At 38.1% G+C, this 16813-nt stretch overlaps 2 protein-coding genes across 2 annotated transcripts; one reads left to right on the top strand and one right to left on the bottom strand.

Moving 5' to 3' along the window:
* Nucleotides 1-851: 851 nt before the first annotated feature.
* LOC140940196 (short-chain dehydrogenase/reductase family 42E member 1-like) lies at nucleotides 852-12902 on the bottom strand. The gene is made up of 11 exons (XM_073389112.1): nucleotides 12682-12902; nucleotides 8507-8608; nucleotides 7945-8002; nucleotides 7201-7316; nucleotides 6255-6330; nucleotides 5716-5798; nucleotides 4473-4610; nucleotides 2870-2935; nucleotides 2343-2406; nucleotides 1719-1795; nucleotides 852-1208 (listed from the first exon to the last, which is right to left on the bottom strand). The coding sequence occupies exons 1-11, from the start codon at nucleotides 12877-12879 to the stop codon at nucleotides 957-959; spliced, it is 1230 nt and encodes a 409-aa protein (XP_073245213.1). The 5' UTR covers nucleotides 12880-12902; the 3' UTR covers nucleotides 852-956.
* Nucleotides 12903-13037: 135 nt separating this feature from the next.
* LOC140941900 (D-inositol 3-phosphate glycosyltransferase 1-like) lies at nucleotides 13038-15344 on the top strand. Its single transcript, XM_073390904.1, has 2 exons — nucleotides 13038-14241; nucleotides 14988-15344. Exons 1-2 carry the CDS (start codon nucleotides 13038-13040, stop codon nucleotides 15080-15082), a joined length of 1299 nt encoding a protein of 432 aa, XP_073247005.1. The 3' UTR covers nucleotides 15083-15344.
* The last annotated feature ends 1469 nt before the right edge of the window (nucleotides 15345-16813 follow it).

Consider the following 16813-nt stretch of genomic DNA (forward strand, 5'->3'; position numbering starts at 1 on the left):
TCTATCGCGCTCTATCTGTCGACCACAGACCCCCACAGTCAACTAACAATCCACTGTGCACCACCAAAAGTTAAGAGGAAGACTGGGTGCAAATTTGAGGAGCATTTTTTTGCAAAAACCTTTGTGACCTCAAAGTTTCCTGAATTGTGGATTTTTAACTACCAGTCAGACATTTATTTAAATTTTTAAATATTTCTTGAATTTTCCATGAAAAAGGCTTAAACTATAGGAAAATATAGGAATTTGCCCAATTTATAGGACTTTACAGGAGAGGTCTTTAGAAAAAGGATTTTATAGGAATTATATAGGACTTGCTTGACACCCTGCTATAGGATACAGAACCAACTTCGTGTCTTGAACAAGTTGTGCGAAAACACAGTTTATTTGAAGCAACCTCAGTTCCATGCAATGCTTTTCATCATAATCATTATCAGATCCTTGTCCCCATGTGGGAATCTTCCTTCGCCAACGGTCTCCTTTATCCAAAAAACAGTAGAAACCTCAACCCACTACCCCAGCCCTCACCGTGTATGTCTCTTTCCCTTGCCTTCTGGCTACCATGCAGAGATGATGGGTGAAATAGCTTATAGTAAAAAGAGTGGTATTCATTCACAGAGTTCCAATTTTAAAGTAGACAGCTAGGGCGTAATGTAGGTGACTTAGTAGTTGAGTGCAGCAGGCAATTTTAGGCTTCACTTCCTTACCTTCCCCTTTTCTCTTCAAAAAGTAGATGGTTTAAACCGGGGTAATGTAGGAGTTGATAACAGAAAACAATATCATTGTTTATCATTATTTCCCATTATTTCACGGTCAGGGTATCGAACCAATTGACTTTTAGGGTTAGGGAGCTGCTACATGACCGGGTTTAAACCAGCCAGTTGCTGGCACTTAATGAGAAGCCTGCATTTAATTGTGACTAAATAATTCATTATTACGCTTGAATTAAAATAACCTGGTTAGGAATAACAAGAAATAGAAGAAGTATCTACTCTGGGAAGATAGCTTAGAATCAAACACGCAAACATAATTCCTATGATGATGTTAACTGTATGATAAAGAAGACGCGAGGGTCGCCTTCTATGTTTGCCGTGTCCAGTCGTTTTAAAATGTTCTACTACTCCATCCAGAGAATACTTCTTTGGACTATAACCAAGGTGGCTCCGAGCCTTTTTCATGTTAAAGTAATGTGTTACAGCAGTCTTGTAAACCTGTAGGGAGAAAATAGAAAACAGCTTGTCAAACCAAATATAGCCTGCGTAGCAAGCGTTTCCAATCGAGTTATTGCGCGAAAGTTAGAACTGGAGAAAAAAAGATGGAAGGGAGAAGGGGAGGGGAGAAGAGGAATTCCTTCTTTTCCCTCCCCCTCCCCTGTCATTCCTTTTTTTTGCTCTCGTCTCAACTTTCCTGACAAACTCGCGCAGAAACGCTTGCTACGCAGGCTAAACCAAATACTGAAAGTTCACTCATTCAAGAAATTGTGTTTTGTTTGGAGTGTTGTGTAAAAATAGCCTGCGTAGCAGGCGTCGAAAGGGGTAGGGGGTAGGGGATAGAGAGGAAGGGAAAAAGGGGAGGGGGATTGGGGAGAGGGGGAGGGGACTTTCTCCCTCCCCCCTCCCCCTCCCCTTTTTGCGCCTGCCACGCAGGCTATGTAAAAAAGCTTATTGCTCTAAACTAAATAAAATGGCTTAGTTAACCAAAGAGTTATTGATTTCAGTTACCTCTGTTCTGGTAAGCAGCGGTTGAAAGTTATAGATGTATTTTCCAACAACTGAGTGCACTATTTCTGTTATAAATGCTGCAATAAAGAAACCATATTAAATGATTCAATCACTTGACATAAACATGTGAATGAAGTACGTGAAAAACATTACCAAACAAAATCAGATCTGAGATGCTGGTGTTTGAAGTGCTGTGTTGAAAATATATATTAAGTTGTTAAAATGAACACACAATAAAAAATATAGTTTCAAATATATCCCTGGAGTGATCAATGCATAAAATAAATTATGCAGAGCAAAATACAAAAGCAATTAAAGAATAAAAGTTGTAACTCGTAGTTTCACACTCCAACAAAGCAATCATCACACTGAATTGTGTTTTCAGTTTAAAGTTAGAAATTTAAAATTCATGGGCGGTGGGAGCAGTGCGTTAGGTGATTAGTCGCGAAAAACTTGTTTTCATAACAACACCTGGTTGTAACCAGCTCAGATCTTTTGTTGAGAAGCGAAACATTGTAGGCAGCCAAGATACAGAGTTTCTCATGAGAGCCCATCATGTTTACTTTAGGGTTAAATTTTGTCTTAATGAAACTGGGTCACAATATCACGGACCTTAATACTCACCAAAGATATAAATCAAGGTTATGGGTAATTTTAATCTTGGAAAGCTATACCCAAGGCCTTCAACCTGTCAACAACAACGTACAACAACAACAGTTTATTAAGGTATTTTCATTCACATACGTGGCATTACCTATTCTCTTAAAAAAGTAAATAATTATAATTAATTGGTTAAGTCAAAAAATTGAAATTACATGATCATGTCTACAATTCATAGTCTCAAAAATAAAAGCAGCGAGTGATTTACAAATAAATGGATCAATATTGTTGAAAAGGAACAAAATTTTTGATTCCACATCTAAATCATTAAAAAACTTATATATTTGGTAACGATTTCATCAAAAAATTTGTTGCGAAGCGTATCATATAGAGTGCAAGAAAACATAACGTGACATCCATTTTCAACTTCATTGGCTTGACTGCTTACTCCATGAACTCCATGAGTCAATCAAACTCCATGAGTTTGCTTCCTGTTCTGGCCCTGGTTGTTGTTACATAAATCTTAACTTTGGACCTAAACTGTCACTTACTAAAGGTCTGAAGAACTCAAAGTTGTTCATAGGTGAATCATCAGATACAAAGTATGCTTCCCCTGCCTGGAAAAAAAGGTACAGTGACTGTGCTAGTTACACACACAATTTATACAACAGGGCATTTTACAGTTCTGTGCTCAGTGCCCTGGCCTTTGAATAGAAGTGAGGCTGGTGGTGACCTTGTTCTGTTAAAAACCTTCCTGCTTTTCATCGGCAAATCGTGGTATTCTCATGCTACCAAGCCTGTGAACATGATCATTCACATATGAAAAACAAGAAGGTTTGTAACAAAACAAGGTCACCGCCAGCCTCGCTTCTATTCAAAGGCCAAGTCACTGCATGAGCACACAACTGTAAAATGGCCTATTCATACAAATCAAAATACACCATAAGCTGTCAAAACAGGCACATTATTTTACGAAAGGTTTAATACAGTCCAAGCTCTCGTAAGCCGGCACCTGGGAAATTAAAAAAGGTGGTCATAACTAGAGGTGGCCTCTTACGAGAATGAGATCTCATAAGCAACCAGTGGTTATTAAAAACAATAGAGGGTGTCCCTTACTAGGGTTTCGGAACTCATTAATAATTCATGAAGAAAAACAAAAGAAATTAATGTTAAATGAATGTCTTTGTATCTGGTATAGACACAGCTAAACTTTACCTCCAATTTTTCTTTGGACCAAAGTAACCCCAAGATCTTCATCAACAAACCGTTAGTGCAGTGTACGGTTTTATTGAAGTGTCGATTTATATGAATAAGACTCTGACTGGTCTCTTACGAGAGCTTAAAAACAAAGGAAAAGTCCAGTTGGGTAATCTCAAAGGTAGTTGCGGTTGCTCATAGGAGCAGTCGTTTGCCAGAGCTTTTCATCTGAATGGACAGGTTCACCGTTCAGTGCATGCTCGTTAATCAAAATGCTGTTTTTCGTCCGGCCGAGGCATGCTGTATCGTCTATGAAAGCAATATGATCCTGTCATAATGTTGTCAAAGAACCAATCTGCACACTCCCCTGGCAGTCACTTGATCAAGGTAGGTGCAAATAACTGTGAATTAATCAACCATGGACCCTTTGGGTCAACAATACATTTAACATTGGTAGTGTTGGCATAATCCACTAATTTTTCTGCAATTTTAGTGCTCTTCCATCCCACTTCAGGTTACTCTGAAATACATGCACATCCACTCTGAGAATACTGAGATACATGTGAGTGACATTATTAACAGATAGAATTAATAATAAATTGGAAAAAAGCAATCTAATTACTGAGCATGCGCTGAACCGTGAACCTTTACTTCCCTTCAAGTTTGAGTCACAATTCAAATGGGGTTTCACAAAGTTACAAAGGTGGTCGTAACCAGAGATAGTCAATAATTACAAAAGTGGTCGCAAGGAGAGCTTCAAAAGTAATAATTTTTCTGTAGTCATTCCAGCTGGAAACTCAACCTTTTACCACAATCAATACCTTCAATGTTGGTCATGTAATGATTCACCCTCCAATATTATGTGGGGGTGGACGGATGGAAGGAGGGCCCGGTGCAAGAGGAAATTGGGTTGGTAATCCTGTGGTTGCATAATTTTTCAGAATGTCAGATACTCACAGCAATTGCATTTTTAGATGCATGAAGAGCTTCTCCTGCTAAAACATGAGCTTGAACCAGATTATTGACATGAACAAAGTCAACCACAGAGTCGCCTTGTCCATAAGTGAAGCTAAAAAGTCCTTGTTCGATGTATGACTGAGAAAAAAAAACAATATTATGCATTTAAAGACATGATCGTCTGGCCATTGGTGAGCATATTGCTCATTAGAACTGTTGTTTATGTAGTGACTGACATCTTGAAAACCTGTGGCATGGGAGTCGACAGGTTGTCAAAACGTCAGTCACTGCCAACCATAGTCCTTGATCCATGCTTCACCTAGTCATGAAATGACTCCAATCCAGAGTTAAAATCTTTGACAATATTATGCATTGGTTAACAAAAATACTGGGTGAGGTATGTGCATCTGTAGCGTAAGAAAGGAAACTTGGCTTTTTTTAGTCAAATCTGCACAGATGCAAAATAAACTTTTGGCCAATTACAGGGAGAGATAATTTAAAAAAAAAAAAAATCACTTGCCCTTTCAGCAAGCCCTTGTTAGAGTTTACAAGGGCAACACAGTCATGCAGGCCTACTAAAACCCCCTTTTTACTGACATTTACTTTTAAATGTTGCTTGCCCAGGGACTGTAATATTAAACCCACTAGCCTGATGGGTCATTCTGCTAGCCGCTGGCTATCAGACAGCACATTTGTTGTACCCTGTAATAATGAAGAGATTCCTAGAAAATGGGTGCTTGTGACTGTTTACTAGGTCGTTACGAGCACCTTTTTCTAAAAAAACCCTTCATTATTATTACAGTCAATATACTACCTGCTTTAGAACAATTAATATATTTAATAAATTGTGATTTCATCATTAAAAAAGCTTTAAAAATATTTCCAGGCCCAGTCAGAACTGTTTTATCACGATAAGTGCCCGGGGGATTCCCACTGTTCTCTGACCTCCAGATAGTGCGTCCTGTCACTCAACCTCACTGCCTCTTTGGTAGTTTGTGTATTTATGCATAGCAAATATTTACTCCATAAAATATTCCTTCCTAATAATTAGCTGCTACAGGGACACTGACAAAGAATAGGGATATAATATGGCACTTGGAACAAAGACACCCACAATAAAGAAACATCAATATTCTTGCCTATACACACACTACACTATATTAGTAAAAGCAGTCATTATTCAAAAAGCCCCACTAATGTATAATCTTAATATTATTCAATAACTTAATTACCGGTATCTTACCACAATTCTTGGCAAATGCCGTAATTCACCTTCCCCATAAATACCAGCTGGTCTCAGAGCACATGTCTTTAGACTGTTTCCACCTGTAAAATAACAGAGATTTTAAATAAAGACAACTACTAATGTATTTAAACTGGACTAGTCTGTAAGGTGACGTTTATTAAGGCAAATACTTGGGAATCGTGTGTAACTGTGTCACAGGGCTCTCACCAAGATTTCAAGTTGCTGGGTACAGCACTGTACCTGTAATTAGTAGGTGGGGTCCAATTTATTAAACAGTTAGTTTCCTATGACAGTAGCAATATTGTAAAATTAGAATGAATATTATTTATTATAAGGGCAATTAACAGCAAAAATATTAAAACTTCAATGCAGAAATGACTTAACTTTGAAGTTAGAAATGAAACTTGAATTTTTTGATAAACAGTTTACATACAGATCACAATCTTTTATTAAGTTCATAGAGGTAAATAGTAAAATATATTAGTAAGCTCATTCAGTAAGTTCATAGATCCAAAATGGCAGGATGGAATTTTTACCTTGTAGTTGTAAGCCATTAGCACTAAGAATAGCCTGCTCTGCTATAGACTTTGTTCGTGAATAATGATCTGGATGCTGATGCAAATAAAATGACAATGAATATAAAATATATACATATATAAAATATAAAGAATATGTTGTGGTCCAATTTTGTCCTTGATTTAAATTTTATTTTTCTTTGTCTTTAGGTATGATAATGTAAGATATTTATGAGTTTGAAACAAAAGAAAATAAAATTCAAACAAAGGACAAAATTGAACCACAACAAATATGTCAATAATATTTCACATATAATTTGTACATGTACAACAGAATGAAGAAGCAAGGGAGGAGGAGCAAGGGATGGTGAAGTGGTGAGAGCCGTCGCCTCCCACCAATATGTGGCCTAAGGTTCAAATTCCAGCATCGATGCCATATTTGGATTGAGTTTGTTGTTGGTTCTCTCCTTTGCTCCAAGAGGTTTTTCTCCAGGCACTCCGGTTTTCCCCTCTCCTCAGAAACCAGAATTTCCAAATTCCAATTCCACCAGGATTTAGGTAGACGAAGAACCACTTTGTGGATGTACTACCTCCAAATCATTATTTATTTTATTTTATTCATTTAAGAATTTAAATGCAAAGAAGATCATTGCAGTTTAAGACAACTTAAAAAACACTTGCCAAGAGAAAGCCTGAAAGCCTGTGTGATACTGTTGAAGCACTCTAACCAATAGGGTTTATAGATACTGATTAGATAGTGATATATGTTCACTTTCTTTAAATATTTTTTTTCAGATTAGCAAATTCAGACCTGCAAAATGAGAATTTGCTTTTCAAAATTGTACTCTGTTCATGGACTGCAAATTGATTAATCCAGGGCAAAAACAGATTTAGCCACATAATAATAATTATCGTGATCTCTCATGTTAATATATCCCTATTACAAAAATAATTTACATGAACTAACCTTATCTAGTGGTAAATAAGGTAAAGATTCATCCCCATTTTGTATTATCTGTCCACCAAACACCACATTATAAGTACTGGTATAAACCAAGTGTGCCACATTGTATTTGCAACAAGCTACAAACAAACAAGCAGACTTTTAATCAATGTCATCTAGAAGTTACAGTTTTAATGTACCTGCGCAAAAGTAAATACAGATCATTGTTTGCAAGACATATTAATTTCCTGCTATTTTCTGAACACTCTACTGTCTCAAAGAATCAGATGCTTTAAAGTACATGTGTGTTTTCTCCTGGTTTGCCATTTCATTAACGCCCAAGTCTACAGTGTAAAATCATTTTAGAAATTCCTAATAGTTCAACCCTTCAAAAGTAATAGAGTAGTAGAAATACCGGTCAGCTCTCCACATTTACAAACATATATGTTTAAGGAAGTAAAACATAAGATAGAAGTGAGAGTGGTACTGTAATGGATGGGTGAAGGTTGATCAAGTAAGAAAGAGAGGTGTGAATCGGGATGTTGAGAGTTAAAAAGACACAGCTTTTAATTCATTACAAGGCTTTTTGGTCACAGTTCAAATGGGGTTTCACAACTCATAATGAGAGCTGGTCATTTGTAAGAGTGTCTGGTCCGAAGAGCTTCAACTGCATTACATTTCAGTTTGCATCTTCAAGTGTTTGTTTTCCTGTGGTAAATAAATAACAAGCACAATAATATTATAATTTTGTAAGGAATTATATCTGACCTTCAATGACAAGTTTGGTTCCTAAAACATTCACCATCTCTATCTTCCTTCTGTTTAACTGAAAAAAAAAATGTTACAGTCTAAAAATTGAGAAGAACATGTTGTTTTGGCCATGTTTCCTGTTTACTGGCATGAAAGAAATGGTAGTTTTAATTTTCATACAAAATAGGTCTGCTGGTAATCAGGCGAGCTCTGATGTCTCAGCCTTTACATATTTTACACTTGATGACTAAATTTGATTTTATGGCAATACAAAATTTACCCTGTGAGCAAAGGTTTCTCTCTTGCATGGCTTTTAACATTACCAAAGTCATTCACGTGCCTTATCAGTTCTGTACTTGGCCTGTTTTATACACAGGACGTAAACAAACCAACTACGTGACAGACAAGCCATGTGAATGACTTTGTAAATGCTACAAGTCCTGCAAGCAAGAAACCTCTGCTCCATCTGAGGTATACAAAATTAAGCTTATCTGTTGGAATCAACTGCAGACTGCCTGATCCTTGTTTTCACTTCTAAAAAAGGTTTGAACCATGATCTTCCACCCCTTAAAACACATACCTGTTCTCTGCCAGACATTCCATATGATGCACAATGAAATACTGTATCAAACTGATGGTTACTGAATAATTGTTCCACATCTTCCTTCTGGGTTAAATCTCCCTGAAAACATGCAATCATTTGAGTAAGCATTGAGCACAAAGACAACATAAATCCCTATAAGATTCAAAAAAGATAATTCTTAAAAGGACTTGGTTCCTTGAGTTCTGTGTGCATAATAAAAAATTTGACCAAGCATTTACAATGCCCAGACATCCAGTCCACGTTATTTATGTGTGCATTTCAGATATCAAACAGGCATGTCTATTTTTTTACCAATTATCTGACAGGCTATTTGTTAAAACACACTGAATAGTGAATTTTCTAAGGAAAAATAAAGGTAGGTACAAAAGTCGGACCGGATCAACTCGGACCGCCAGTCCGGGTCGGATCAACTCAGATTGACTCGGACCAACCCGGATTGAATAAAAAAATAAAAATGAAATAAAATTGGACTCGGATCAACTCGGATCATAAAAAACAACAACAACTCGGATTATAAAAGGAAAAATAAACTCAGTCGGTATCACTTAACTTTCACCCGCCATTTTGTTTTTTTCTCACGAACTCATGGTTGCGTAAATTAACTTAATTTTTATTATTATTAATTTTAATGATATACTAGTGAGCAGCACACATACACTTCCAGTGAACATTTTCAACTTGGAAGGAGGAGAAATCATACTCGCCCGGGACAAAGAAAATTTTCGTACCCCAGGCGAGAATTGAACTCATGACCCTCCGAATACTACATGTTTATCGGACGTTCCAACCACTGAACCGGAGGGTCGCGAGTTCGATTCTTGCTCGGGACATGGAAATTTCCTTTGTCCCGGGCGAGCATGGTTTCTCCTCCTTCCAAGTTGAAAATGTTCAATGGAAATGTATGTGTGCTGCTCACTAGTGTATCATTAAAATTAAGTTTCAGAAGTCCTGCAGAAAAAAAACAAACAGGAACAAACAAACAAACACTCTTCGGTAACTATCTAAATTCGGTCAGCAGACCAGGCTTTTGATGCTTTTCATTGAGAAAGATGGTCGAGATTTTACCTTCCTCGAGGTCATCCATATCCGTGAAGCAGAGCGCGTCGTGTAACGCAACCACAACCACGAGTTTATAATATGATCTGAGAGGAACTGGCACTAGTAAAACAAAATGGCGCCTTAAAGCCACGGAGAAAAAAAGGATGATCTGGCCTTTTTTACCCTCCAAATGGGTTAAACTTTCAGTTTTGCTGATTTAATTTAATTTTTTTGATTTCTCCGAGTTGATCCGAGTCCAATTTTATTATATTTTTGTTTTTTTATTCGATCCGAGTTGGTCCGAGTCGATCTGAGTTGATCCGACCCGGACTGGCGGTCCGAGTTGATCCGGTCCGACTTTTGTACCTGCCTGAAAAATAAAAACCACTATAGAGGAGAATTAACATGTGGCGAGGTGAATTGCTTCTTACATGGCATTTCAACAAAGACAACTGCTGTTTTGGCAATGTTATAAAACAATATGGATCTTGCTTTTTGCTGTGCATACATTGAGTACCAAAGCGATTGTAGGAAGTTTGGAAAGCACTCAAGAGGAAACTTCCTGTGTGCTTCACATCTCAATAAAAATCATTGTCAAGGCTGTGCTCTAAAAAAAACTTTAGGGAGCTCAGTGCTCTAAACTGTGAAATCCAGGGTGCCCAGCATATGATTTCTATAAGAAAAAAAAGTACATGTATTCCTTGTCACCCAAGATGGTACACAGGCCACCATACAAAGATAGATTCTGGTCAAATTTGCTTTGTGGTTAAATTTTTTTAACCTGGGTTGATTCTCAATTTCCCTTGTCTCCTAGCATGTATTAGGGCTAGGAAACAATGGATATTGAGAATCAACCTAGGTTAAATCAAAATTAACCTGAAATCAAATTTGACCTGAAACATGTATTGTGATGGTGTCCACCCTGATGTCATGTAGTGTGTGATGTCATGGAGCATTTTGTGTTTCCAGTTACAGTTTCCTCAGTTAACACTGAGGAGCATCTAGCTTGCTTTGGCCATATTTCTATCTGTTTGCCATGGGTTTTTTAGCCGCCGTTTTAGGAGTTGGTATGTGCTCTTTGCAATGAGTTTTGAATGCAAAAAGTATTTTTACGGGCAAATGGAAGCAATAATATTGTGAATAATTGGCCATTAGATATGAGCAAAAATCAAGGTAACAAAACATGCCTTGCTCGCAGGCGAGTTTATATCATATCGACTTAGCTGGTCATCTAATCTTTAAATACGATGAAATAAGTTTATGTTGGGTTTTCATGGTCAAAACAGCAGTCATTCTTCTGAAAAGTATCTTTGAATTTGTGTTTAAGAGGGCTCAATCAACTTTATAAAGGGCAGCTGGCAGAAGTTCTAGGGGAAAGGCTTATAATAAAATATTGTTGTTGTCTTCACAGTGTGTTTCACGTGGCATAGTGGAAACGAAACAGCCTTCAGATTCCAGGCAATATCTGTTTTCCTTCTTCTCTTCTTTTCTTTTACTTCCAGTTTTCTTTTAAGCTATTGTAGTCTTATCTTGTTTCTTTATATAGCTTAAGTTTTTTTAGTTATAAATTTTCTTTCCCATTGCCTTATTTCCTGCGATTCACGTATTTCTAGCAACAGTAAGAATAGCTGAGCCTGATCGGTATGGGTACCTGTGGATGTCAAATCAAGTTTCTGTCAAATTGTGGGTTTTTTAGGTCAAATCCTCACATATCAAGAATTTTTGCATGGTAACGCTATTAGCTAGCAAGCTCAGCACAGCTACAACAATGACAAAAATGAGAAAATACGCTTTAGCAAAAACTCTGAACATTCATCACACTATTTGGCAGGTTTCTTTACCATCATTGCACGACTAACGTAGACAAACTTGACTGAAATGGCAATGCGATTGTCATTTTAATCTAACGATTGTTCCTTCATCAAGCAATCGTTGTGACTTGGATTTTGTAGGAAATACCCATAGAGAAGCTCAAGGTTGGCATATGACAGGGTAGCGGTAAGTGCCTAATCTAGAAAAGGATAACACCCTTGCAGAGTCCCAGGTCCTGGGGGGGCACTCCCTTATATAAGCCATATAGGTATGTGCTGTCTCAAAGGATATGGTTTTTGGGCCTTTTTGGTCTGAAAACGGGTATAGGCTTTGCCCATTTTGGTCTGGAATTGAGTATTGTTTTCGAGGGAACTGCGGGAGCGTATGGACATATTGATCCTTTCAATTTTAAATGACTAAGAAAGAACTAGAAATATGAGAATTCAAAGTGCATTTGAATAAATTTTTTGTTTGTGCTCTCATCCCCATTATAATTCTAAGTAATCGTGACATAATATTTCTGGTCTGAAAAAGAGGAAGGATTTAAGAGGTCTGGTCTGAAAAACAGGTGTGAAAAATGAAATTGTCTGCTCTGAAATAGGGTCAGGGTTTGGAGAACAGGATGGCACACTCCCACCAAGAATTCCCTTCCCGGACCAAGGTCCCAAGAACCCGGGGGGGGCGCACTTGGGTATTTTTTCTGGTGGGTATGTGCCGCCCGGGACTCCAAATTGGCACCCCGTTCTAAAAAAATTATTCCCTAAAATTGATACCCCGTTCTAGAAATGGGCCATTTTTTTACACCCCGTTCTAGAATTCGCCCTAAAACTGATACCCCGTTCTGGAAATGGGCCAATTGTTTATACTCCGTTCTAGAAAGTTTGTGAATTGAAATAGCCCTGTTTTTTTAAAAGGATTTTTCTTTATTTGTTCGACTTATACATCAAATAAATGCTTCTTCATAATCAGCAACAATTTTAAGCAGAAGATAAAGCGGTGACCCACAATTTTTTATACCCCGTTCTAGAAAACGCCTCTGAAATGGATACCCCGTTCTAAATCAGGAGCTTCACGACCCCGTTGGGCGGCACATACCCGTATAGGTAATGTATGGGAGTACCCACCCGGGCCCAAGAATGACGGGAATGGAAACACCTGTTTACAAAAGAACAAATAAATTCCATTTTGCCCGCTATTTACCTTTGATTGTATTCAAATCAAAAAGAAAGATTCAGAGGAAATAAGATTAAAGCTACCGTAATTTGCTTATGGATTTCTTCACAAGGGTTTTCAACACAAACCTGGATGCATTTCATGCGAGTGTAAGCCATCTCATCAAAGGGCCAAAAAATGTCAAATAAAACCACCTCTGCTCCTTGCATCTTAAGTTCATTTCCTAGCTTGTGACCAAAGTAGCCTCCGCCTCCCGTAAGAAGGACTTTTTTCCCACGAAATATTGCAAACAAATTCTTCTTTAAATCGACCTGCTCACTCTCCATAACGCCTAGCCGACCATCCAGCCCCAGCCCCAGCCATTACATAACCAGCAAAGACTCCGCAATATTACTAAGCAGCAGATAAACGATAAAACAACTAGACCATGCGCAGATTTCCTAATATGGCTCTAGATAAGGCGCAACAGAAATAGCCGGAAAATATGGCCGAACCTGAGCGGGCCATTGACATTTTGGCTATTTGTGATGAGTGGAAGCCCTCAAAGGGTGGATTGTCTGCTTTCAATAGAGAATTGGTAATCAATTTGGCAAAATTATCTGGGGACAATGTCAATATACATTGCTACGTGTCCCAAAGCGATGGTGCGGACAGAGAAGACGCTAAAAAGAATGGAGTGAACTTGGTGACTGCTCAGAAAATTCCAGGAACGGGAAACCCTCATGAATGGCTGAAGTTTCCACCACCAGAATTACCCAATATTGACATAGTAATTGGCCATGGTAGGAAATTTGGATTACCTGCCTGTTTTATAAAAAAATTCATGAATAAGTTAAAATTGCCATGCAAACTGTTGCAGTTTCTGCACGTATGTTGCCTTGAGCTTGGTAAGTACAAAACGTCGAGAACGAACGATACAATCCACGAAAACGAAGAAAAGCACAAAGATGAAGTAGACCTCTGTGAAGAAGCCGATGCCGTTGTATCAGTGGGAACGGCGCTACAGCAGAACTACCAAAGATTTCTACCAGCTGTTAAAGTACATGCTTTTACTCCAGGTATTTTTGACAGTTTTGTGTCGAATCAGCCTCCAGAGCAGCTACCTTTGGCAGAAGATGAGGAATTCACATGTCTGGTTTGTGGTCGAGCATCCAAGGAAGATCGTTATCTCAAAGGTTATGACATTATTGCTGATGCGATAGGAAATCTTGGAAAGAATTTTAAGTTGGTATTTGTTGGTTCGCCTGCTGGTAAACAAAGAAAAGTAGAGAAGTGGTTCCTAAAGGAAACCAAGATAAAACGCGAGCAACTGACCATTCGCGGCTATGTTGACCAAAAGCAGCTGAAAAAACTGATTCGCACTTCAGACATGGTTGCACTTCCATCTCGTACAGAAGGTTTTGGTTTGGTTGCTCTGGAAGCCATTTCGGCTGAAACTATTGTTCTTGTATCAAAACAAGCTGGTATCTCCCGGGCCCTCCAAACCGTAGAGGGTGGTAGTTCTGTTATTGTTGAATCACATGATGATCCTGACGAATGGGCTAACAGAATCCGACAACTGTCCAATCAGACCCTTCAGGAAAGACGTGAAAGAGCTGTTTGTCTTCGCAAAAACTATGCAAAGAAGTACTCTTGGGGAGAAGAATGCCAGAAACTATTGACCTTGATTAAAACATTAGTGATAAGAGGTATGTCGGCTTGAAAAGGTTTTTGAAAAACTGTTTTATTTCACCATAGTTAGTGGTTTCACTATATAGTCTCATCCTCGGGAAACCTGCAAATTATATGACAATTTTTTGAGATGGTGCTCTTTAATGGTTTGCAATTCTTTTCACTTGCCTTGCCACCAGAATTTGCTTTACCAAGTATAATGAAATGATATGGAGGCAGTTCCTCTAAAAGTCTCTCCTTCAAACAATAAGACGGACAGATCACTTTAATTGCAGCCCTTCTATACACCTTTCTTTGGGCAGGGGGGTTTGGGGGGGATTATACTGTATTTATTTGTTGTCAGTTTTGTTTGTTTATCAATGAAACATTTGAACGTGCTGGTTACTGCTGATTTCGATTCAGAAGCATTGTGGGTCAGTAATCCAGCTTTCCAAAGTGAGTTGTTACTTGAAGTCTGTACAATGTGTAATGCATTTAGCAGAATCATAGTCAGTGGAACAAACATCATGATTTTAATTGACAGATGAACTATAAGAATGTGTTTTGATTGGCAGTCATGCCAATGATCAGAATTTAATTTAATACCCTCAACTAATTATACACAATTCTTCTAATGATGGTTACTACACAGATTGTCAAAATGTTGGTCACTGTCAACAAAAACACTCACCTGGATGATCATATTCCACCCACTTCTTAACAATGAAATGGAGGCACCCTTTGATTTTCTAATAAGTATGTTTCTAAATATCTACATGTATAGGTGATAACAGCCAGCCCTCAGAATCAAACATGAATGCCACCACAGCAGCTGCCCGGGTAAACAGAAAACAAACTCGAGCTGAGGTTGATGGTTAGATTCAGAAAAGCATTCCAATGTACTTACAAGCAGCTCTCTGCCAATGTTTTGAAAGGATGAGCCATGCCTTGAGATGGGGCGATGTTTTTCTACGAGATGATCCTGTGACAGGCAATGAGCGACTGTTTTTAAAAGTTGGCAGTTCCAGAGCCTATCAAGACTATGATCAAGAACAGGGAGAGCATCCATTGCTACCAGGGGCAGTGAGATTGAACAAATTCTTTGCAAAATATGGGCCCTCAGAGGCAAAAAAGGCTTATTCACTATCTGAAATATGGATGGACGCGTGTTGTTTTTTTGCAACCATAGCAGTGCTGATCTTAGGAAAGCTATGCTCAAATCACTATGAAGATTCCAAAGCTTTAATTGGTGCTATTTGTGCTCTTATATTTAGTTTTATATTTACAACTCATGAGAGGGCTCTCCATCTGAAAAATAACAGAGCAGGACCTGAACAATTGATGAAAATCGATGATCAGAAAATCAATCAATCAATCAATGACAATCGATTAATTATTGTTGATTAGCATCGATTGGTATCAACCAATCAATGATCAATCGATAATCACACTTAGGTGGTGGCAAACTTCATCGATTGCCATCGATTGGCACAAAATTCATGTCTCCGTATTTTCAGGTATTGCAGGAGTGTACGCAGATTGTATGTTATTTTTAAACCTCAGTAGCAAAGTTTGAGAATTGTTCATCCATATGGCTCCATGAAAAACAGCACAAATAATTAAGACAATTAGCATATCTTGTTGTCAGTATTACAAACTTGATCGATTTAGCTTCGAGTTCATTGCAAAGATTCAACTGACCTGGGACGCAGTTGTTGTTCAAACATGATTAAGCTTATTGTTATTTCTTTTTCTTCTTCTTTCTTTATATGTCTGTGCAGACGCCAACCTCGATCTTCCGTGCAGAATTCCCAAATAAAAAGCAATGATATCAAAATGTGTAGCTTTATTAGTACGATGTTTGACTCAATAGGTAATCGATTGATATTGCATATTGATAACAATCTATTATATTAATTGATCGATTCCCATCGATTATCGATTGACATTGAAATCGATGATAATCAATAATCACAAAAATTTTCATGATCGATTGTCCATTGATTATCAATATCAATCAATTAATTGATATTGATTGACATCGATTGTCATCGATTATTGATTTCATCGATTGTTCACGTCCTGAACAATGGGATCAGAGAAGCAATGACTGGAAATACGTCTGCTGTTCGCAGGCTACCCGACGGGCGACTACGATAAAACTCTCTCCTCTGCAGAGGCCTCTTTGTGTTGTGGGCAGGCTGGGGAGAAAGAAAAAGAGAGCACGTGTGTAATGATGGGAAGAGAGAAGAGAGGCCTCTACCAAATAATGTGCCCTTCTCTGGCCTGATTTGCGGTTCTGTGGTTTTGGCCAAACCAGCCAACTATTTGGATGATTTTGAATGCTGTTGTGAAGATAATAGTAGAAAGGGTAGTATACGCAATCTGATGGAGTTTCCATTCTGTTTCACGGATTTTTTACGATTCATGTTTTTGGAGCTGTCGTCCGCCATCTTGGATAATCATGTTCAGAGTTGTCAACTGTAGTTCTCTCCATTTAAGAGTCGGAAACTAAGTTGAGGCCCAATTCCGGTGAATTACTCGTATTTCAAAACAATATTAGTCTGTAGCTGCAAGGAAGCCTTTCTTTGATTTCCAACTCCAAGCTTG

Source organism: Porites lutea, chromosome 6 (genome assembly GCF_958299795.1).
Source record: "Porites lutea chromosome 6, jaPorLute2.1, whole genome shotgun sequence".
Lineage (NCBI taxonomy): Eukaryota > Metazoa > Cnidaria > Anthozoa > Scleractinia > Poritidae > Porites > Porites lutea.